At 41.2% G+C, this 16,798-nt stretch overlaps 2 protein-coding genes and 1 long non-coding RNA gene across 5 annotated transcripts in view; all 3 read right to left on the reverse strand.

Annotated features, from left to right (window-relative positions):
- LOC144204954 (uncharacterized) overlaps positions 1 to 1,301 on the reverse strand; it is an 80,488-nt gene extending 79,187 nt beyond the window's left edge. The window contains exon 1 of the long non-coding RNA XR_013327970.1: positions 1,204 to 1,301. This is a non-coding gene — a long non-coding RNA (uncharacterized LOC144204954). The remainder of the gene's footprint in view (positions 1 to 1,203) is intronic.
- Positions 1,302 to 2,703: 1,402 nt separating this feature from the next.
- Positions 2,704 to 6,245, reverse strand: zfp36l2 (zinc finger protein 36, C3H type-like 2). Of its 2 annotated transcripts, none has more exons than XM_077729890.1 (2): positions 5,862 to 6,245; positions 2,704 to 5,722 (listed from the first exon to the last, which is right to left on the reverse strand). In XM_077729890.1, exons 1-2 carry the CDS (start codon positions 5,949 to 5,951, stop codon positions 4,496 to 4,498), a joined length of 1,317 nt encoding a protein of 438 aa, XP_077586016.1. In that variant the 5' UTR covers positions 5,952 to 6,245; the 3' UTR covers positions 2,704 to 4,495. The 2 variants fall into 2 exon arrangements, with proteins under 2 accessions (XP_077586016.1, XP_077586015.1); XM_077729889.1 differs by having other exon boundaries at positions 2,704 to 5,725; positions 5,862 to 6,242.
- Positions 6,246 to 7,684: 1,439 nt separating this feature from the next.
- thada (THADA armadillo repeat containing) overlaps positions 7,685 to 16,798 on the reverse strand; it is a 38,610-nt gene continuing 29,496 nt past the window's right edge. For both annotated transcript variants that reach the window (XM_077729955.1, XM_077729954.1), the window contains exons 31-37: positions 16,389 to 16,762; positions 15,125 to 15,249; positions 14,156 to 14,228; positions 13,673 to 13,823; positions 13,448 to 13,570; positions 9,053 to 9,228; positions 7,685 to 8,618 (exon numbers count right to left, since the gene is read on the reverse strand). In XM_077729955.1, the coding sequence (XP_077586081.1) occupies positions 8,283 to 8,618; positions 9,053 to 9,228; positions 13,448 to 13,570; positions 13,673 to 13,823; positions 14,156 to 14,228; positions 15,125 to 15,249; positions 16,389 to 16,762 (1,358 nt within the window). In that variant the 3' untranslated portion in view covers positions 7,685 to 8,282. The remainder of the gene's footprint in view (positions 8,619 to 9,052; positions 9,229 to 13,447; positions 13,571 to 13,672; positions 13,824 to 14,155; positions 14,229 to 15,124; positions 15,250 to 16,388; positions 16,763 to 16,798) is intronic.

The raw sequence follows: 16,798 nt of genomic DNA on the forward strand, positions 1-16,798 counted from the left end.
AAGTACAATGAAAAGTCAAAAATTATTGTAACACTTCCACACACTAACATCAATACTCTCTCATTACATTCACTACTCTCTCTCACCGATAGTTCCTTATCACCTTCTGAGCTGGGTTGCCAATCACATGTTTGGAAGCCACGCCTGGACTAAGTAAAGCTCCTTTACTCAACTAGATGGGACATGTTACATTTTACAGCTGCATCTCTCAAACGACACAGCCTGAGGCATGCCTGCGTTTTGACAGACTTCCATGTGCTTGCTTGGTCTCTTCACCCTCTCACCTGAAAACTTTTCTCAACCTCCATGTTATCCTGATCGACTCCTGCTGACAAATAACTGATTCCCATTTTAGTGGTGATATGACACTGACCAGCTCTACGTTTCCCTCCACTTATTCAGGATCGGTCTTTGTGAGGAATAACAGACCGAGTCAAGTCAAATGGCGTTAAAATGTTGTGTTTGAAAAATGAGCGTTGACATAACATTGCTGAATGATGATTTACCCCAGTGTTAATTAAGAAGCTTTGCTCTGTGAAGTTTATCACAATCTCTAAAACTTCAATCAAGATTATCATGACCTTGAAAAATATGAAAACCGACCCACGTATGCACTAATTAACTACAGCAGAGTGAAACGATTGCCCACGCACCACAGCCTAAAGTCCAAGAATTTAATCAAATCTGGGACGGGTTTTTTTGCATGAATCCAATATATTTGGCAAAGAACACAGAAAATTGTCTCTCCTAAAATGTTCTGCCTGCAAAAACATGATGTCAGTGCTTTTATATAGAGTGTGGCAACTCAAACAAGCACTTCCTGCATGCCTCTGTTATTTGAGGGGGTCACAGGAGGTAGCCAGCCAAGGCCCTGTGTTAGTAAACAGTAGAGACCAAGGGAAGTACCTCATCTGACACATTTATTTAAGGTTTACACAGTGCAGCAAGCAAAACGCATCCCTTTTGCACAGGATTCGTACACACGCGTGCACACAGAGACACTTGCTGAGGAGCCACAAACATCAGCAGTAAACACTCATGCCCCTCACAAGATACTTGGTAAATATTTACAAACGGGCAGGCATCAAGGGGAGAAAACAAGCAGCAACGGTTGAACTGGGTCGGCATCAGCCAACTCCCAACATGGCAGCAAACAACATGACCTTTCTCAGTATTCACTGGCCGCTGCTCACCTTGGCTCACCTTGAAGCGTTTATTTGCGGATTGAGTTTTACCACAAATCACAGTGGAGGTTAGAAGGCCGGACACCATTTTGAGGAAATATAAGTTCAGGCTCCGCCTGCTACCTGTGGTTGGCTGGGCTCCAGCACTTCCTGCAAAAACACACACACATACACCCACACACACACATGCACACACATACATACACACAAACACACAGTAGTCATTAGGCCTATTAGGGGGTTTAAGGTCTTAAAGTGAGAAACCTTCCCTGAGGAGTTTAATTTATACCTAGTTGGCAATTCTCCATGCATCTGGGGTACATGGAGACCAAAACAACGTCGGGAAAGTAGGCGCAATTATTGTCTGACCTCAGGTCAGACCTGTGCATGACCAAAACAATACCAGGACGAGCTGAATTTCCTAACACGGCAGTCGAACACAAATAGTAACTTCTCCAAGCTGCTGGCTACCACTACAGAGAAAAAGGAAACTGATGAAGGAAAAACAGCAAGACAGAGAAGAGGTGGAAATGGGTGGTGGCCAGGAACCAGGGTTCTTCCTGCCCTAATCACAAGTCAGAGAATTTCCTCTCATTGTCGCAACTCTAGACTCATTAACCAGTAAGACCCCAGCGTGCATACAAACATTGCTACATATGGAGCAATAGATTATCTTTTACAGAGCTCACACACATGAAACAATCATATATAACTTGTCGGTTTAGTGATTGACATCCTGGTCCCATTGCTATAATTTATCACACATATATGCACACACATTAAAGCCACAGGTCTCCTACTTGGCACGGCCTAAAACATTGTGCAGCCCCTTAGGTCTGCTCTGATAAACACACATCATTATGAAATACTGAGGACACGGTAAATATTTGCAAGGGCCTTTATCAGGCCCCTTATCTTGGCGTGAACTCCGGGCACTGCATGACTGCTGGGCTTCTTATTTTCTTAATGCCTATGCTACCACTGATAACTTTACAGTGTGAAGAAAACACTTGTAGTATTCTTTTAGAAGTTCCTGATAAACTGGCACAGGTATTGTAGTTCTACTCATAGTAGGCCAGGAATTAGAAAGTGGTCTAGACATTAGAATAGTCCATTTCGAGCTGGTGAACAAGTACTTGAGTATTTATATAATGCTAGTAGAGTACAATACAGCTTTCCAGTTTGTGGGATATTGTTGGCAGGGCCTTGCTTGAGTTTGCAGGCCACCTCCAGATTTCAGTGCTTTGGTTTGTGAACAAAGTTGTGTCTCATAATGACAAGTGCATGCTTGTTGAACTTAATGTGTTCTAAGAAGAAGGAGGAGGAAGAGCAATGAGGACCTCAGGCTAGAAGTGACGCAGGCCATACAGGGCTCTGTCGTGTCCTGGATTTGGAATTCTCAAGGCTGTTTTTCTTTTTGAACTGAGGTGTCATTGTTATAATACTTCGTATGTCTTTAAGGAAACAACAGATTAAGCCAAAATGACCTCAATTGTCAAATGACTAGAAGAACAAGATGTTTCCAAAAGATTTTTTTTCTTTTATTGGGAGAACTAAAAAAAAATGTACAGTACAAAGTCAACAGTCTCACACTCAATTTGTAGTGAACTGACTCCCCGAAAACAACTCTAGTTGTCTTTTTGTCCATTTTGTTACATTCAAAAAGCTTTACTTCTGATAAAGTAGTCAAAAGTACATAGTGCGCATCCCCCCTGTACCTACTATGTACAAACCAGGCATGTTCAACCACTTCCCTCTGCAGCAAACTCAACACTCAGACTAGATTTTGATAAACAGAAAGCAGGGCAAATGAGAAAATTAAATGAAGAGGAATGGGGACTAAGAGAGATTACGGTTGTTGGTGTCGTCAGAGTCTCCAAGTGGTAACAACCTTTAGTAAAAATAGAATCCAAAACTACATTCATTTCAACCTGCGTATAAAAGATGCAATGTAAGAAAATACTTTATTTGGTTAATTTTAAAGGCATGTCATGCTGGTGAGCCCCATAGGCACTACACAATAATACTGGGGCACATGGGATTGCTACATTCTTAAGCACGTGGCTAGAATCACAGTGTGACCTCGTGCAACCAGAAGAGAGGGAGGGAAAAAAAAAATACTTTTTTGGTTGATTTATTGACTTGGATTCTTTGTCGCTGATCTCAAAAATAACAAAACAAAAAAAACCTAAAGATTTGGACGGTCTATAAAACCACATTGTGTTTACATTCTACAGAATCATCTAAATCTCAGAAGAAAAAAAGCCTTCTACAGCATTGACACAAGCTCAGAAGCAAACAGCAATTATGCAAACTTTAATAAACGTAAACAAGGAAACAAAATTAATGAAATAAATATCACATAGGTTTTCTTAAATTAAGATTTTTTTTGTACTCATTTACAATAAAAAATAACCAAGTGAAGTTACAAAAAAAGGAGAAAACAATATATATTACTGTGAAAAGAACATACACTCCACTTTATGCAGATTAATAATGGCGATCATAATTTAAACATAAAAGAATATAGATCTATTGCTTCATCATACTTGATAAATATAGTATGGTCACAAATTACCAATGTAGCCTATACTTGTTTCACAAGATAATAAATAAGTTAAATAGTCCATAGCCAGTTATGCACCGCTATGCAAATCACTCAAAACAGCTAAAAAAATATATATTCAACCATCAGCAGTGATTTCCCCAAACAAACCCAACTCAAGAGTGCTTTCAACCAAGCAACAACCTACACTAACCAACCTAACCACTGGGTGGCGCTGTGTGAAGACAGACATGGAATGGAAGTTGAAGTGTTCAGAGGAAGAAAAAAAACAAGATGCAGTTTGGGAAAAGAAAAAGTTACTTTGAGTCGAGGCATATTCTTGGCAGGATGGGAGGAAATCGACTGGCTTCTATAGTCTATTTCTGTCAAGTCATCTAATCCCAGGAAAAGTGTGACTCGCCTGATAGAGCAAAAAAAAAAACAATAGGGAACATGGGCTGCCATGAGCCCTTGGGCAAGGCACTGATGGAATGCCTTCTGTTTGCTATCTAAACTTTTAATACAGCTATATTACAGAAAATGAAAAATTAAAAAAAAGATCATAGTAATCTAATGCCAGGTCAAGGACAATTATTGATCCCCGTGGGTGAAACTTTCCTCACTTTCCCCCCACCAGGGAGGTCTGGAGCAGGACCATCACCCCTTCAGGCTGGTAGAGATTCAAATGTCCGGCTGCTCAAAGGCAGGCTTGGAAGCTGCTGACATAATCCTCCTCTACATTAAACAAACAAACAAAAAAAACCACTCAGTCATCTGAAATCGACAGCCTGCTGAAGATTGGCAAACGTCTCCCAGCGTCCAGACTGGGGGACTCTGAGCCACTGAGGCTCCCGGAGGAGCTGATGGACCCACTGGCGTAGCTCTCCCGGTCTGAGAGAGAGTCTGGCGGGCTTGGGGGAGGCTCGAACACCGGCGACTCACTCAGGCGGCGTAGCGCCTGCAAGTGGCTCATGTTGTAGGTGGGCGTGGGCGGGGACGGGGGGCAAATGCCGCCCTGCAGGCCTCCGTAGTGGGCGCCACCGGTCGAGTGGTTGTTGGAGTAGCCGCTGGAGGTGTGCACGGCTAGCGGGGCCAGTAAAGTCTTTAAATCTTGCCCGGGGAAGTTGAAGGCACCGTGGATGCAAGACATCGAGTTAGGCGACAACACGTCATCGTAAAAGCTGGAGGAGGATGACATGCAGGACGAAGCGGGCGGGGGCGGGGTCCGCGACGTGGGGCTTTCCAGCAACGGGGACTCCAGGCCGTGGTGGCTGGAGAAGCCGGAGAAGCTAAGGCTGTGGTGAAGCTTTGGTCTGTCTCTCTGGGTGTAGCAGAGTTGCTGGTGCTGGTTCTGCTGATGATGATGCTGGTGCTGCTGCGGGGGGAGGAGGATGTCCCTTTGGCCGTAGCCGCGGGGGCCTTCCCCTGCCTGCACGTTGGCGTTGGAAGCCGGAGCGGGCCGGCGCTCGTCGGCGTTGTGTATAAAGTGACACCGGGGACCGTAGGGGCAGAAGCCGATGGTGTGGAACGTGCGACAAGGCTCCGTCTTGTACTTAGGGTGACGGGACAAGCTCCGGAGCTCGTGGTAACCGTGGGCGAACTGGCATTTCTCGCCGTATTTGCACGAGCCGTTCTCCTCGAAGGGCCGGCACAACTCGGTCTTGTAGCGGGTCGAGTTGATCTGTGAGCCGGCCTTCTGCTGCAGCACGGAGCGATCTCCGCTCTCGCTACTGTACGCGCGATCGCGGAACTTGTTTTCCTTGTTCATGAGCGTGGTCGTCCCACTCGGCGTGTTCTCCTTCAGGCTGCTGTAACACGAGCTCATGGGGTACTTGTTGCCGTTGGTTGTCGCCTCCATGTTGCTGCTGGAGTTTCTGCGGAAAAATCCCGGCGTGAAGGGTCCACCGGAGCCCGCGGAAGTGACCGGGGCTCCGACTGCCTTCTTGTCCAGCATGCTGTTGATGTGGAGGGCGTTCATGTTCGTGCTTTTATCCTGCTGTGGGGGTAAAAAAAATAATATTTTTTTTTACAAAATTAAACTTTTTTTTGAGCGGACGTGTTAGCAAATGTGCCTCGGTCACATGGCATCGATCGCGATCAGAGTACAAGTTGAAGCAGAAAAACAGACGTACCTTGTAAAGCATGTCCATGTCGTAGAAAGCGGATAAGACGCTTGCAGACATGTCGTTTCCCCAAATTTGCTGGTGCACTCCTTCTTTCATGGAGGAACGAGTAGGCTGCACTGCAACGAGCGCTGCTTTGTGCCACGACTGCTATTTTAAGTTGAAGGGGAACTCTTTAAAAGTGGCTTGCAAAAGAGCAGGCGAACTTTGGGACCGATGAAGGAAGGCAAAAGACAGGGGAGAGTTTGGGATGTTGAGGAGTAGTAGATGAGTGGGATTCCTCCCCCGGAGAAGCGATGAGCCAAAAGTGCTTCACTACGGGCTCGAGTCCTTTTTTGCGGGCTATAAATGCCTGTCGGTGGCCGGGGAGGGGCGAAGTGAACTAAGTCGTAGAAAACTTTTGCTACAGCGAACTCCTCCTCCCCTTTTTTCCCTCATTTAAAAAAAACATCCATTCACCGGTTGGTCGCCTATTCTTAACACCACGCCTTGAAATACAAGCCCAAAGTCCTCCCCCCCTCATCGTTCATCACATCCCAAAGTTTTTTTTCCCTTTTTGTTTTTAAATCACACATCAACATGAGTGGAACTTTGTCAGGGGAAAAAAACGGACTGTCATTTTGAAGCCACTGCATATTTGCTAGGTAATTCTGGACATGGTGTCAAATCGGCGGCCCGGGGGCCAGATCTGGCCCATCGCTTCAATTTGTATGGCCCACCAAAGTGTCAAGTACATTTACTGCTTGGCTCAAATATAATTCATGCAAAATGAAAAATATATAAAAAGATAATTGAAATGGGGAATATTTTTTTTAAATAAAGTGAAACATGTCCAATCCCTCACAGTCCAAATGGATTAGACGTCTCACCTTTTCAATGACAGCCAAATAAGTGAAATATTTCTATAGGTGAGCGACATAGTGCCCCCCTGAAGAAAGCATTGTGTCCCGCAACAAAAATGAGTTTGACACCCCTGTTCTAAGGGCTCCCAATGTGTAATAGGAAATGGGTCCTCACACACTGTGACTTCCTACAAACCTGTGGGGTTTGAAAAAGCACAAATGTACCCCTCCCAATTTGTCTCACTTGGAAGCATGTGCATGTATTTGTAATGGAAGGAAACTGCCTCACCCTCGCTCACTCTCCCTGTGGATCGGGTGAGACCACAAGTATGAGCAAAGAGGAGTCCAGGCAAAGTGCAGGACAATTTTTAGCATTTACCAGTTGCATAATGTACCGAGCAGGGTAACAACAGCCTAGTGAGCAACAGGAAAATCAAAACTGCCCAGCTACTGAGCCGACGTTTTGATTTTCCAGAAAATGTGTTAGAATAGTTAAGGCAAGTGATACCTGTGATTCTTACAGCTCAATAATCAGACAAAACCTCAATATGCCAAGAACTTTTTTAAGAGGACTTATTCACAAGTATCCCCTCCTACTTGTTTTTCACTTTGAGCCCAAGAGTGAAGGAATGTGGTTTCTATATTAAATAACAGAGTAATGCTGACCCCTGGAGATCACATTAGTAACTGACACAAAACAGGAGAGCACGCCTCCTGGTGTGAGATAAAAATAATATCCTGCCATAGTGACAGAGTTCTTACTTTTAACACTTTAAGAAACAGTGGTCACTATAGTGTACAGTCATTTTAATAGATTTTCTAATATAATTAGTAGTAGTTAAAATAAAAACAACTTTTTGATAATGAAGTGTATATATATAGTGCTACAGAGTATTCTCATCAGACTGTTTTGCAAAGCGCAGTCAATGGATGGGATTGGGAGTAAAATGCAGTGTGCTAGTAGAAATTACCAGTTTCTCCCACACCAGAAACCATTACAGCCTTTTAATTTAGAATCATAATTGCAAAAGAGAATCTAAAAATATATCAAGTTGATTTTTCAGTTCTTGACATGATTTAATATTCTCTCAAGAGTTGATGAAGGGTGAGAAGAAAATGAAACCGAATGTGTGTGTTTGTGAAGGGAGGTGCATTAAGAGTTTGGAATCTACTACTACCACCCTAAAAATAGGCTCAAAGCTGCTCAACAACCGTTTGCCCCATTTGTTTTGAGTAGTTGGGTTAAACACTATAATGAGAAGGGTAGAGATGGCCATTTCTTAAGAAAATGTGATATATTCTTGTTCGCTAGAACCACTCCTGATAGGACAGCTGTGTTTTAATGAGGGTTCTTTAGCAGCTCCAAAACATTACGTCACTTTTATTGTTACAAGGAACATGAACACAATAGAGGGATGAAGTTTAAAAAAAAATCTCAAAATGTTCAATCTAAAACATCAACAGACGATGGTGAAAAATATCCAATCACAGAGTACAATTATGATAATAAAAAATCCTTTCTTTAGGCGTCACATTAATGACCACTCAAGAAAAAAGTATCGAATAGTGTTTTTCCAACATTCCAATATCACTCAAGTTCTCCTCTCATGTTGTCCAGCACATCCAGAGCTAACGTCGCCCTCTGCTCCTGCAGTACTCGTCGGGCATATGCCATCGGGCACGAGAATTGGGGCAGAGCTGGAAGGGTGTCTAAGGCTTGTTTAGATCTCAACAGTTTGGCTTTGGCACTAGACACCAGTACATCAATTTGCCGAGCCTGCTCCAGATCATTACATCCTGATACTTTGGTCTGTTTGTAGATAAGGATGAGGGAAATGAGGTGCCTGTGAAGCATCTTCACCCACTGGACTGGCTCAGCCCACAGGTTAAGGTCACCCTTTTCAAACAATGAATCCTCTTCATCCTAAATAATCAAATGTGTTCATTAATAGTCTTATGTAAGCAACCCCCACTTTATTTTTCAAACTCATGCAGAGCGTACGGACAAACATTTGCACGCACATTTGGACCCTTGGCCACAAGGACAAATGTGTAGAAGTAGTGAAAAGGCAGGAAAGGGGCAAATGAGGTAGCCATTAAAAATCAAAGGCGGGGGGACAGGAAGCTGCTGACTTATTTAATCATTGGCCTTTTTATAAAGATCATTGGACTGGACGTCAGCAGTAACTTTTCCATTATAACTATTCAGCGAAGTCTACTAATAAATAGTTACATGACTAAAATGAATTAAAAAGCTTCTAAATAGTAAGCCTTGCGTCTAATATATATGTGTGAATTTTGTAGTGAACAAGTCGGACTAGTAAAGCGCTTGGTAGCCTGATCAGTGCAATGCTTTACCAGAATGGAGACATCATCTGCGCTGTTCTCATCATTGCCTTCTTCCTCTCCTAGCAACCACTCCGTCACAGCAATGACACCCGCTGGTACCAGCTTCCAATGTACGAAAAGGTGACACAAGAGCTTCACACCGATATCGAGGGCTACAGGAGGACATACTGTCACACCTTCCACATCTGTTGAACCAAAATTCAAGAAGTTGAATAAAAAAAAAAAGAGTCAGACAAGGTTGCAGGTACATGCTACATCCATAATTCTTTTGGTGAGGAAACAGACAAACAAATGTGCTTGGTCAAGTTCTTCCACACTAGCGATTGTTGAAAGGTCTAGTGTTCAGTCTACCTTTGACCTTTACCTTTGTGTCAAGGAGATTCTACTTAATAAAATAATTAAAAAGACTAACGTTGCACATAAGGTTGTTGTATGGTAAATAGACTCAAAGACACAACAGATTAAGAAAAGTAAGCAAAAGGGGCAAATCCAAAAAGCAAGGTGAAAGAATATATGATAGACAAAAGTAGCATTAAGTCTTGGCCTCTCTATTTCTTTGTCAGTTAGCACTAGATAATAAAGAGAATAAATATAAAGTCAAATCTGAATACATCTTTCCTTACTTCGAATTGAATAATTACATTATACAACATGGGTTGCATCTAGATAATATTCCAAATGTTTCCGTTTTTACAGAAAAACAAAACGGATTAATATAATTTCTTCTTTTTTATTGCAATTTATTCTAAAAGAAAAACTAAAATGGGTTTTCACAGCCTTTGTCCCAGACTCACAAACCTCACAAAAGTAACACACTAAACAAAAATATCATAAAAGTATGCATACCGAAACAAGGATCTGGTCTAGTTTGCATATTTTTATGCCACGTGAAATGTACTGCATTTTTAAGGCCTAACCGTGTTAGCGCATGCTGTTGTTTTTGTTTTCCCACCTTGACCATTGTCACTGCAGCTTACACTCAGATAACACTACTGGCATCAAAGGGTTTGCAGAGTCACAAATCCAAACACTACCACCACTATAGTAAAAAGAAGACAGGGGTGGGGGTGTAAAGTTTTATAGCACCCCATCAACACACATACAGTAGAACACACCCACATAGTGATGGGAACCCATATTGATTTTCCTCTAGAGAACAGAGGCGTAAAATCGGAGTCTGAAGTCTGAGCAGGCAATCTCTGAACATTACATGCTGCTAAATGTACAGTATTAAAGGAGATTTAGCAGTTTAAGAGCTTGAGTGACAAATTCTTTTCTTTACCAAGAAGCCACCTCTTCTCAGCCTTGATGTAAAGGTCCATTAACTGCACCGCCTCTAAACAAAGGGTCAGAAGAGCTGCATGCATTTTTTTCACATCTTGTAATGTGATTTCCTTCCTTAAGCTTTTGGTATTAAATCCTAGTTTCTCAAGGAGATTGTCTTTCCATGGCCAGCATGAGTGTTAGGTGACTGTACCAACGTGTCTTTGTGCGCATATGGCCATGTGCGTGCAAGTATATGAGCTGGTGATTTTGTACTGAGACATTTTTTTGACTTTATTTTGCATTTATAGTCTTTGGTTTCATAGGAGGAAACTTTTGTTTGTTGTTATTTAAATGGTTGGTGGACTTCATACACCCGAGCAAGTACATGCTGGTGTTAGACAACAATTTTCTTCCAATATTAAATCTTTTTTTTCCCAACACTATGGTAATTTTGTAATGTGAGGACATACGTATTTCTGCATTTTTCTCTTTTGCATCTTTGGTGTGATTGATTTTGGGAACGGCTGCTGAAGATTGGAAGTGACATATCAGAGATTTCACCAATAAAACAAAGAGAATACCAACAGACAAACCAACAACAATAGTCTTCACACGAGAAACTTGTTTTATCTCACACAAGGCACTTTGGAACCGAGACACCAGGAAGCTTAAGTGTGAGATACAGAGAGGTGTGAAACAAAAACAGTCTTTACAGCTCTGGCTTCCTTCGCTTATTGTTGGTCAATAGTAAGCAGACCAAATGCAACAATCTTGACACCGACAGGAAACATTAGCTGAAGAGGAGTGAAAATCAACATGATAATAAGGGTTTCGGGTTACGGTGATCGTCTAAGATCGCTGTAGCGGATTCATAAGTCACTACCAAAAGGGAAAACAGATTTATGTATAATTCATAAGAGGCTGAGAACTGTGCTATGCAAATGTAAAGATCGATATAATCCATAAGAGGCTAAGAACTGTGCTATGCAAATGTAAAGATGGATATTTTCAAACATCATGAATGAATAAAGATGACTGTTTTGCACAAAAAGCCACTGGAAGAACATGTCTAATAAATGTTAAGAGTAGTTACTGGTCTTTGTGAACGTAATCATTTCTGTTGGACTTGCCCTACTAGTGTACTGGTTGGGTGAGCAAGGTCTGTTTAATGAATGTCTTGATTCTTTGGTTCCTTCACTATCATTCAGCTGCATCACCTGCTGTTAATGAATTAGCTAAGGGAAAGGACATGTGAAAGTCAGATGACACAAAACCACTTGTGCCTTTACAGTCAGCAAAGTGGGTTATGTTATAACCTGTCTTATAATTCACTAGGTCAGAATGGCCTGGTAAATGTGGGTCATTTTGTGTCCTCAAAACAGTGGGTGAGAAATTCCCAAACAGTTCATATAGGTATTCCTGTGCAATTATGTATAATAACTTTGTGATTAATTTGTGCTTTTTATTTGTTATTCTGTCCCAGCAACATCTCAATGTTGTGACAGTAAACAAACGGAAATTTATTTATTTAAGTGGAGGATTTAAAATAAGGTCGTCTATTGTCACTTTGCAATCTTGTTTGTTTTATCGCTTTTCAATGTAATTGCATCTCATTTTGTGCCAATTTGTAATTACTTTGTAATATATATGAACAAGGTTATCCCTTTGTTTCTACCCTCATACTGGTACTGCTAGAGGTTCACTGAGGCTGAGCAGAGTTTGATTTCAGGCCTTGTTAGCCAAAAGGTATTTGGCCAGCACTGGTTACACGGGTACTTGTGTTGGTGTGGGAATATGTTCAAATTGAGATTAATAAGTGTTCAAGACAATAGATCCTTTGTTGTCTCTTTTAATAAGTGTGTGAATTTGCCTCAGTATTATATCAAAGGAGTCAAAGCATTGTATCCTACTGAAACAACTCACACCTCAGACTTGATGAGGTAATAAAATACAAATACCTAAACACCAAACAAACATGTATCATCACGGTAAACTGACAGAACATGAGAAGGACGTGCAAACAAGTAACAAATATTTAGCACGCAAGCACAGAACCAATAAATTGGGCTTTGCACTAAACTAAACCTCACCATTGAACAAACGTATCCATACAAACAAGAATAATGACTCAACTTGTAACCTAAGACACCATTATTCTTGCATGGTATTTTGTTGTTTTTAAAAATCTGATATCTCGACAAGCTGTTGAGATAGAAATGATTCTATCTAAAACCTTATCAATATATATAGCTTTGTCACACCACTACTTGTATTTAGCACACTTAACCTATTGAGCTACAAAGAGTACATATAAATATGTATTCTGTTTGACAACTGAGGAAAAGGTTAGCTCCATTGCACAAATATACTGTAATAACCTTTGGATGGAGTGGCATGCTATATTTTGGAATTTATATGAGTGTTATCTTCTGTTGAATAAAAAATATTCTTCAAAGGACATGCACAGGCTTGAGAGTATGTTTAGAGGCTGTAGTAAAGATACCAGTTGGCTCGATATTTATATCCGGGCATAATAAAAAATAAATAAAAATCATACTCCCCAGACTAGACCAGAGAACATAAATTAACCTAGAACTTTTGGATTCAGTATGGCATATTTTTAAGTCGTATATGTACACATCTAATTTCAGAATGTCAAACAAGTTTAGGCTTTGAAAGTGGAGAGACAATATATATATATTTTTTTTTATTCCAGTTCAAGGTTTCTGTGGGTTTTCAATTTAGAGAGAGTGGAATGGGATTTCTTTTGGGTTTTTTTGTGCTTTCTCATTTACTGGAAGAATGTGTCTTTCCTGGCCTGGTCATACATTCAATTAAGAAGACCGCATTACAGTGCTACATTCCTCTTGTTTGTATCACAAAGCTTTGGAATGTGATTCAGAATTTCTAAAAGAAATTGAAGTAATGTAGCACTTCATCATCCTGTATCTTTTTTCATCTGTCATGTGACATCATAAATAAATATAAGTGAAGCTGTTCCAATAGATATAAATAATATAAAAGTTAAAGATGGGCAAGTTCACATAAAACCACTGCTAAGGCACGCTTACTTAAGTTACTAGTTAGCTTTCATTAATCATTTTAAGTGGTTTTACTATTTCAACAGTGAACACGTACCTGCACTAATTAGATGAGTTGGGACATTAGCAATGAAGTCAGAGGCACAACTGCGAACTTCCTGGTCATCGTCCTGCAACAGCATAAACAGACTCCTCCACAGAGACAATGTGGTGACCAGCCCTGAACAAGAAAATAGGAACACAAACAAATACACAACAGGAAGGTTATTTTTTTTGGCCAATGTTTTACACCCATCAAGTTAGTTTACGATTCAGAACTCACCAAGTTGTAGCTCAGAGCTGGTCAATAGTGTGCCTGTTGCATTGACCAAAACCTTTGCAATGGTGAGTTTTACATCCACAGGCTGATCTTCACTGCAGGATGAGCACACTAGTTCACTCCACTGACGTAAGCAAGCGATTAGACTTGCGTTCTGCATGATAGGGTTAGCAAAGATTTAAAAGACATTTAAAATGTATTGTCATTTAACAGACTGATGGCAGGTGAAACAAAATGTCATTACTTGGTTAATAATTCTTTGTCTGCCATTGACGGTGATAAACATCACTCTATTTTGACTGGGAGGGCTAGAGAGGATCGTTCAATCCCTGCCACATCGCCAGTCAATCGTCTATCATCACCAATGGCAATGAAACATGATCTTTCAATGGCGGCCATCGGAGTTAAAATTGATTTGATATGTATCATTGTCAATGCAGTGAATGAGTAGTTCAATTAATTAATTCTTGAAATGAGATGTTTTACCTTTGGATCAGAGTTCACAACCTGGGTTACCAATTGGGATAACAATGTCATAACCGCACAATACAGCTCCACACTAAAACACACAAATACATGGCAGTCAGTTGATATCAACTTACATGAGGTTACTCAACGAACAGCAGCGTTTTCTCCTTTAATGTAGGAAAACTCAACCTTTTTTTCCATACTATTTTCGGTGGGAACATTTAAAGGGGTTTCCACCCTTTTGTTTAAGAAGCCAAAAACTATATGAATTGCATACATACTTTTTGGTATTTCATTTAATATGATAACGAGATTCAATGCAGAAGCAAATCCCAGAGACATCAATTAGGCGAACAACAAGACCGTATTAGCTTACTTTCTACAAAAGACGTGTGCTGGTACTCACCGACACATGAAGCACAAAAGCCAGACACACATTCAATTGCATAGAAGATGAGGGCAACTAGCAACCCAATATCATCCTGCCTTGCATCTAATCATAACCTTGAGGCCACTAGAAGGGAAAGTGGATCCCAGGGTCTGGGATTGTGGTCAGAAAAAGGCTTTATAGGTCTTATATTCTTTGTAACCTGATCTGAGCTCAGGCCTGTACTTTCTTGAAATGGTGAGAAAAGTGCAGCAGTGGCTTGTCATGGAGGTGTTTGTCTGTCAACGGATGTCAAAGGGATTACAGTCTCTGCATTTGCACAAATACTACCAATGCCACATCTGCTTGTAAGAAGAGGCTGTCTGACTGGTGAACTTATGAAAACAAATTGTCAATGACAGTTGGAAAAACCTCAAACAGAAAAATCAAGTGTCAAAGAGCTTTTTGAACATATGTATACACAAGCAAGGGGGCCTAGCTTCGCCGGTCCCCCTTGCTTGTTTAGAACCAAAAGACAGTTGTAGGGTATGGGTGTGTGTGTATGGTTGTCCGTCTCCCTGTATTTTGTCTTATCACACCTTTTCATAAAGTCTTCTTACCTGCGAGCAGTTCTCTGAGCCAGAGCAAGCAGATACAGTAGAAAATTATTCTGACACAAATGCTGCACACCATTTGTCCAATGGAGATCACCATCACAGCTCAACACACTCAATACTTGGAGGACCTGAGGGGAAACAGAAGATAAATTAGGAGATATTAATGTTGTCTCTTTTTTATTGCTTGTCTCAAACAACCACTCAAAGTTACATAAGGCAGTTATTTTTCACTCTTCTACATTCATTTATACCCCTGTGAAATCTTTGCTTCTGTTTAGTTCCACTTGCAATTTTATTTTTTGAATTTTCCACTTTTTTCTCCATTCCCAGCCACCATTTCTTTATGCAGTGTTTTCTTTGTTCAGTGGAGGAAAGACTGCTTTCCTCCACATGAGACCCCACTACAAAACAAAAAAAACCTGCAAACTATTGTTGACATTTCTCCAGCATAGATCAGGGGTTATTTTCTTTTAGAGGCCCCTATGTGCAATTTGGGCTTTAAAATAAATATTACTTTGTAGGGTTTGCATGAGTGGAGCTTAGGGTGAGAGGGTGAACGCAACATGTGTAAACATTTGTGTATGAGCCCCGGTATGCACTCGCACAGTTGCACATGTCCAAGAAAGAACCGTTAAGAAAACAACAGACTTTTTCTGGTATTTTGATGGTTTATGCCCAACGCAATTTGTGTAATAGACATGGATGAATGAGTCTAAATCAAGATCTTATCACTATCCAGCACCACAATTGACATTATGACCCTGAGGTGTGTTACAACACTGGCCCAAGTAAGAGTCCAATAAACACAACTGACACTTGAAAAATTAAGTGTTGGGCAGGAGAACAGTACCAAAAAACATGGACAAAATATGCACTAAAAGGCTTTTACAAAATAGGAGGGTGAAAAATAATCCCGGCAGTGGTGTGCTGTGTCGTTGACAGACAGAAGCCACCTAGCAGGACACAGCAAATCTGCTGGCAATCCGTCCCATGTTTATGAACACATTGCAATATGACCTAGTCGTGAAATAGTAAATTAGGCCACAATTTCCTTTCCAAAAGCTGTTAGAGTGGAAGCCTGGCAAACCATTCTTGAGTATGTAAGTGACGTAAAGACCAAATGAGTCAAGTCCCTGCCAGTGTGCTTGACGCATGCTCCTGTGGCCGATTAGTGTCGCACGCAAGGCCCAGGGAGGTGGATTTGAAAATTGATGAATTTGCAAATAATGTCATTGTGTTTTAAACTCATTTGTCTGTGTGTTCTCACCTTGGCCAGACACTGGGTGTGTGTCTCATGGAGAGCTAGGCTTGTCAGGTTTAATTGAATGGTCTCATTTAACCACACTGGTATCCTCTTCTGATCTTTTGCTTTTTTCAGTCTCATCAAGACTTTCTCCAGAACCAACTCCCTGACTTCATATTGTGGGCACTTGAACAGACATGGCAGGAGCTGAGTTGTGAGGTGAGGCCTCCCCCAAAGTTCAGGAATCTCCACGCTGGCACTGACTGCTACCCTGGTCAAGCTGAGCATGTACTGGATATTGCCAGGTTTCAGATTGTCGTTGGGGTTATTGTTGGTCACCAAGGTTGAGGTCATCAGGATGGACAATGTCTCTTGACGGAGTTTGCTGACTTCCGAATCTGAAATATACAAGCGGTCACATGATTCTACTGTCA

The sequence above is a fragment of the Stigmatopora nigra genome, chromosome 12, assembly GCF_051989575.1.
Source record: "Stigmatopora nigra isolate UIUO_SnigA chromosome 12, RoL_Snig_1.1, whole genome shotgun sequence".
Taxonomy (NCBI): Eukaryota; Metazoa; Chordata; class Actinopteri; order Syngnathiformes; family Syngnathidae; genus Stigmatopora; species Stigmatopora nigra.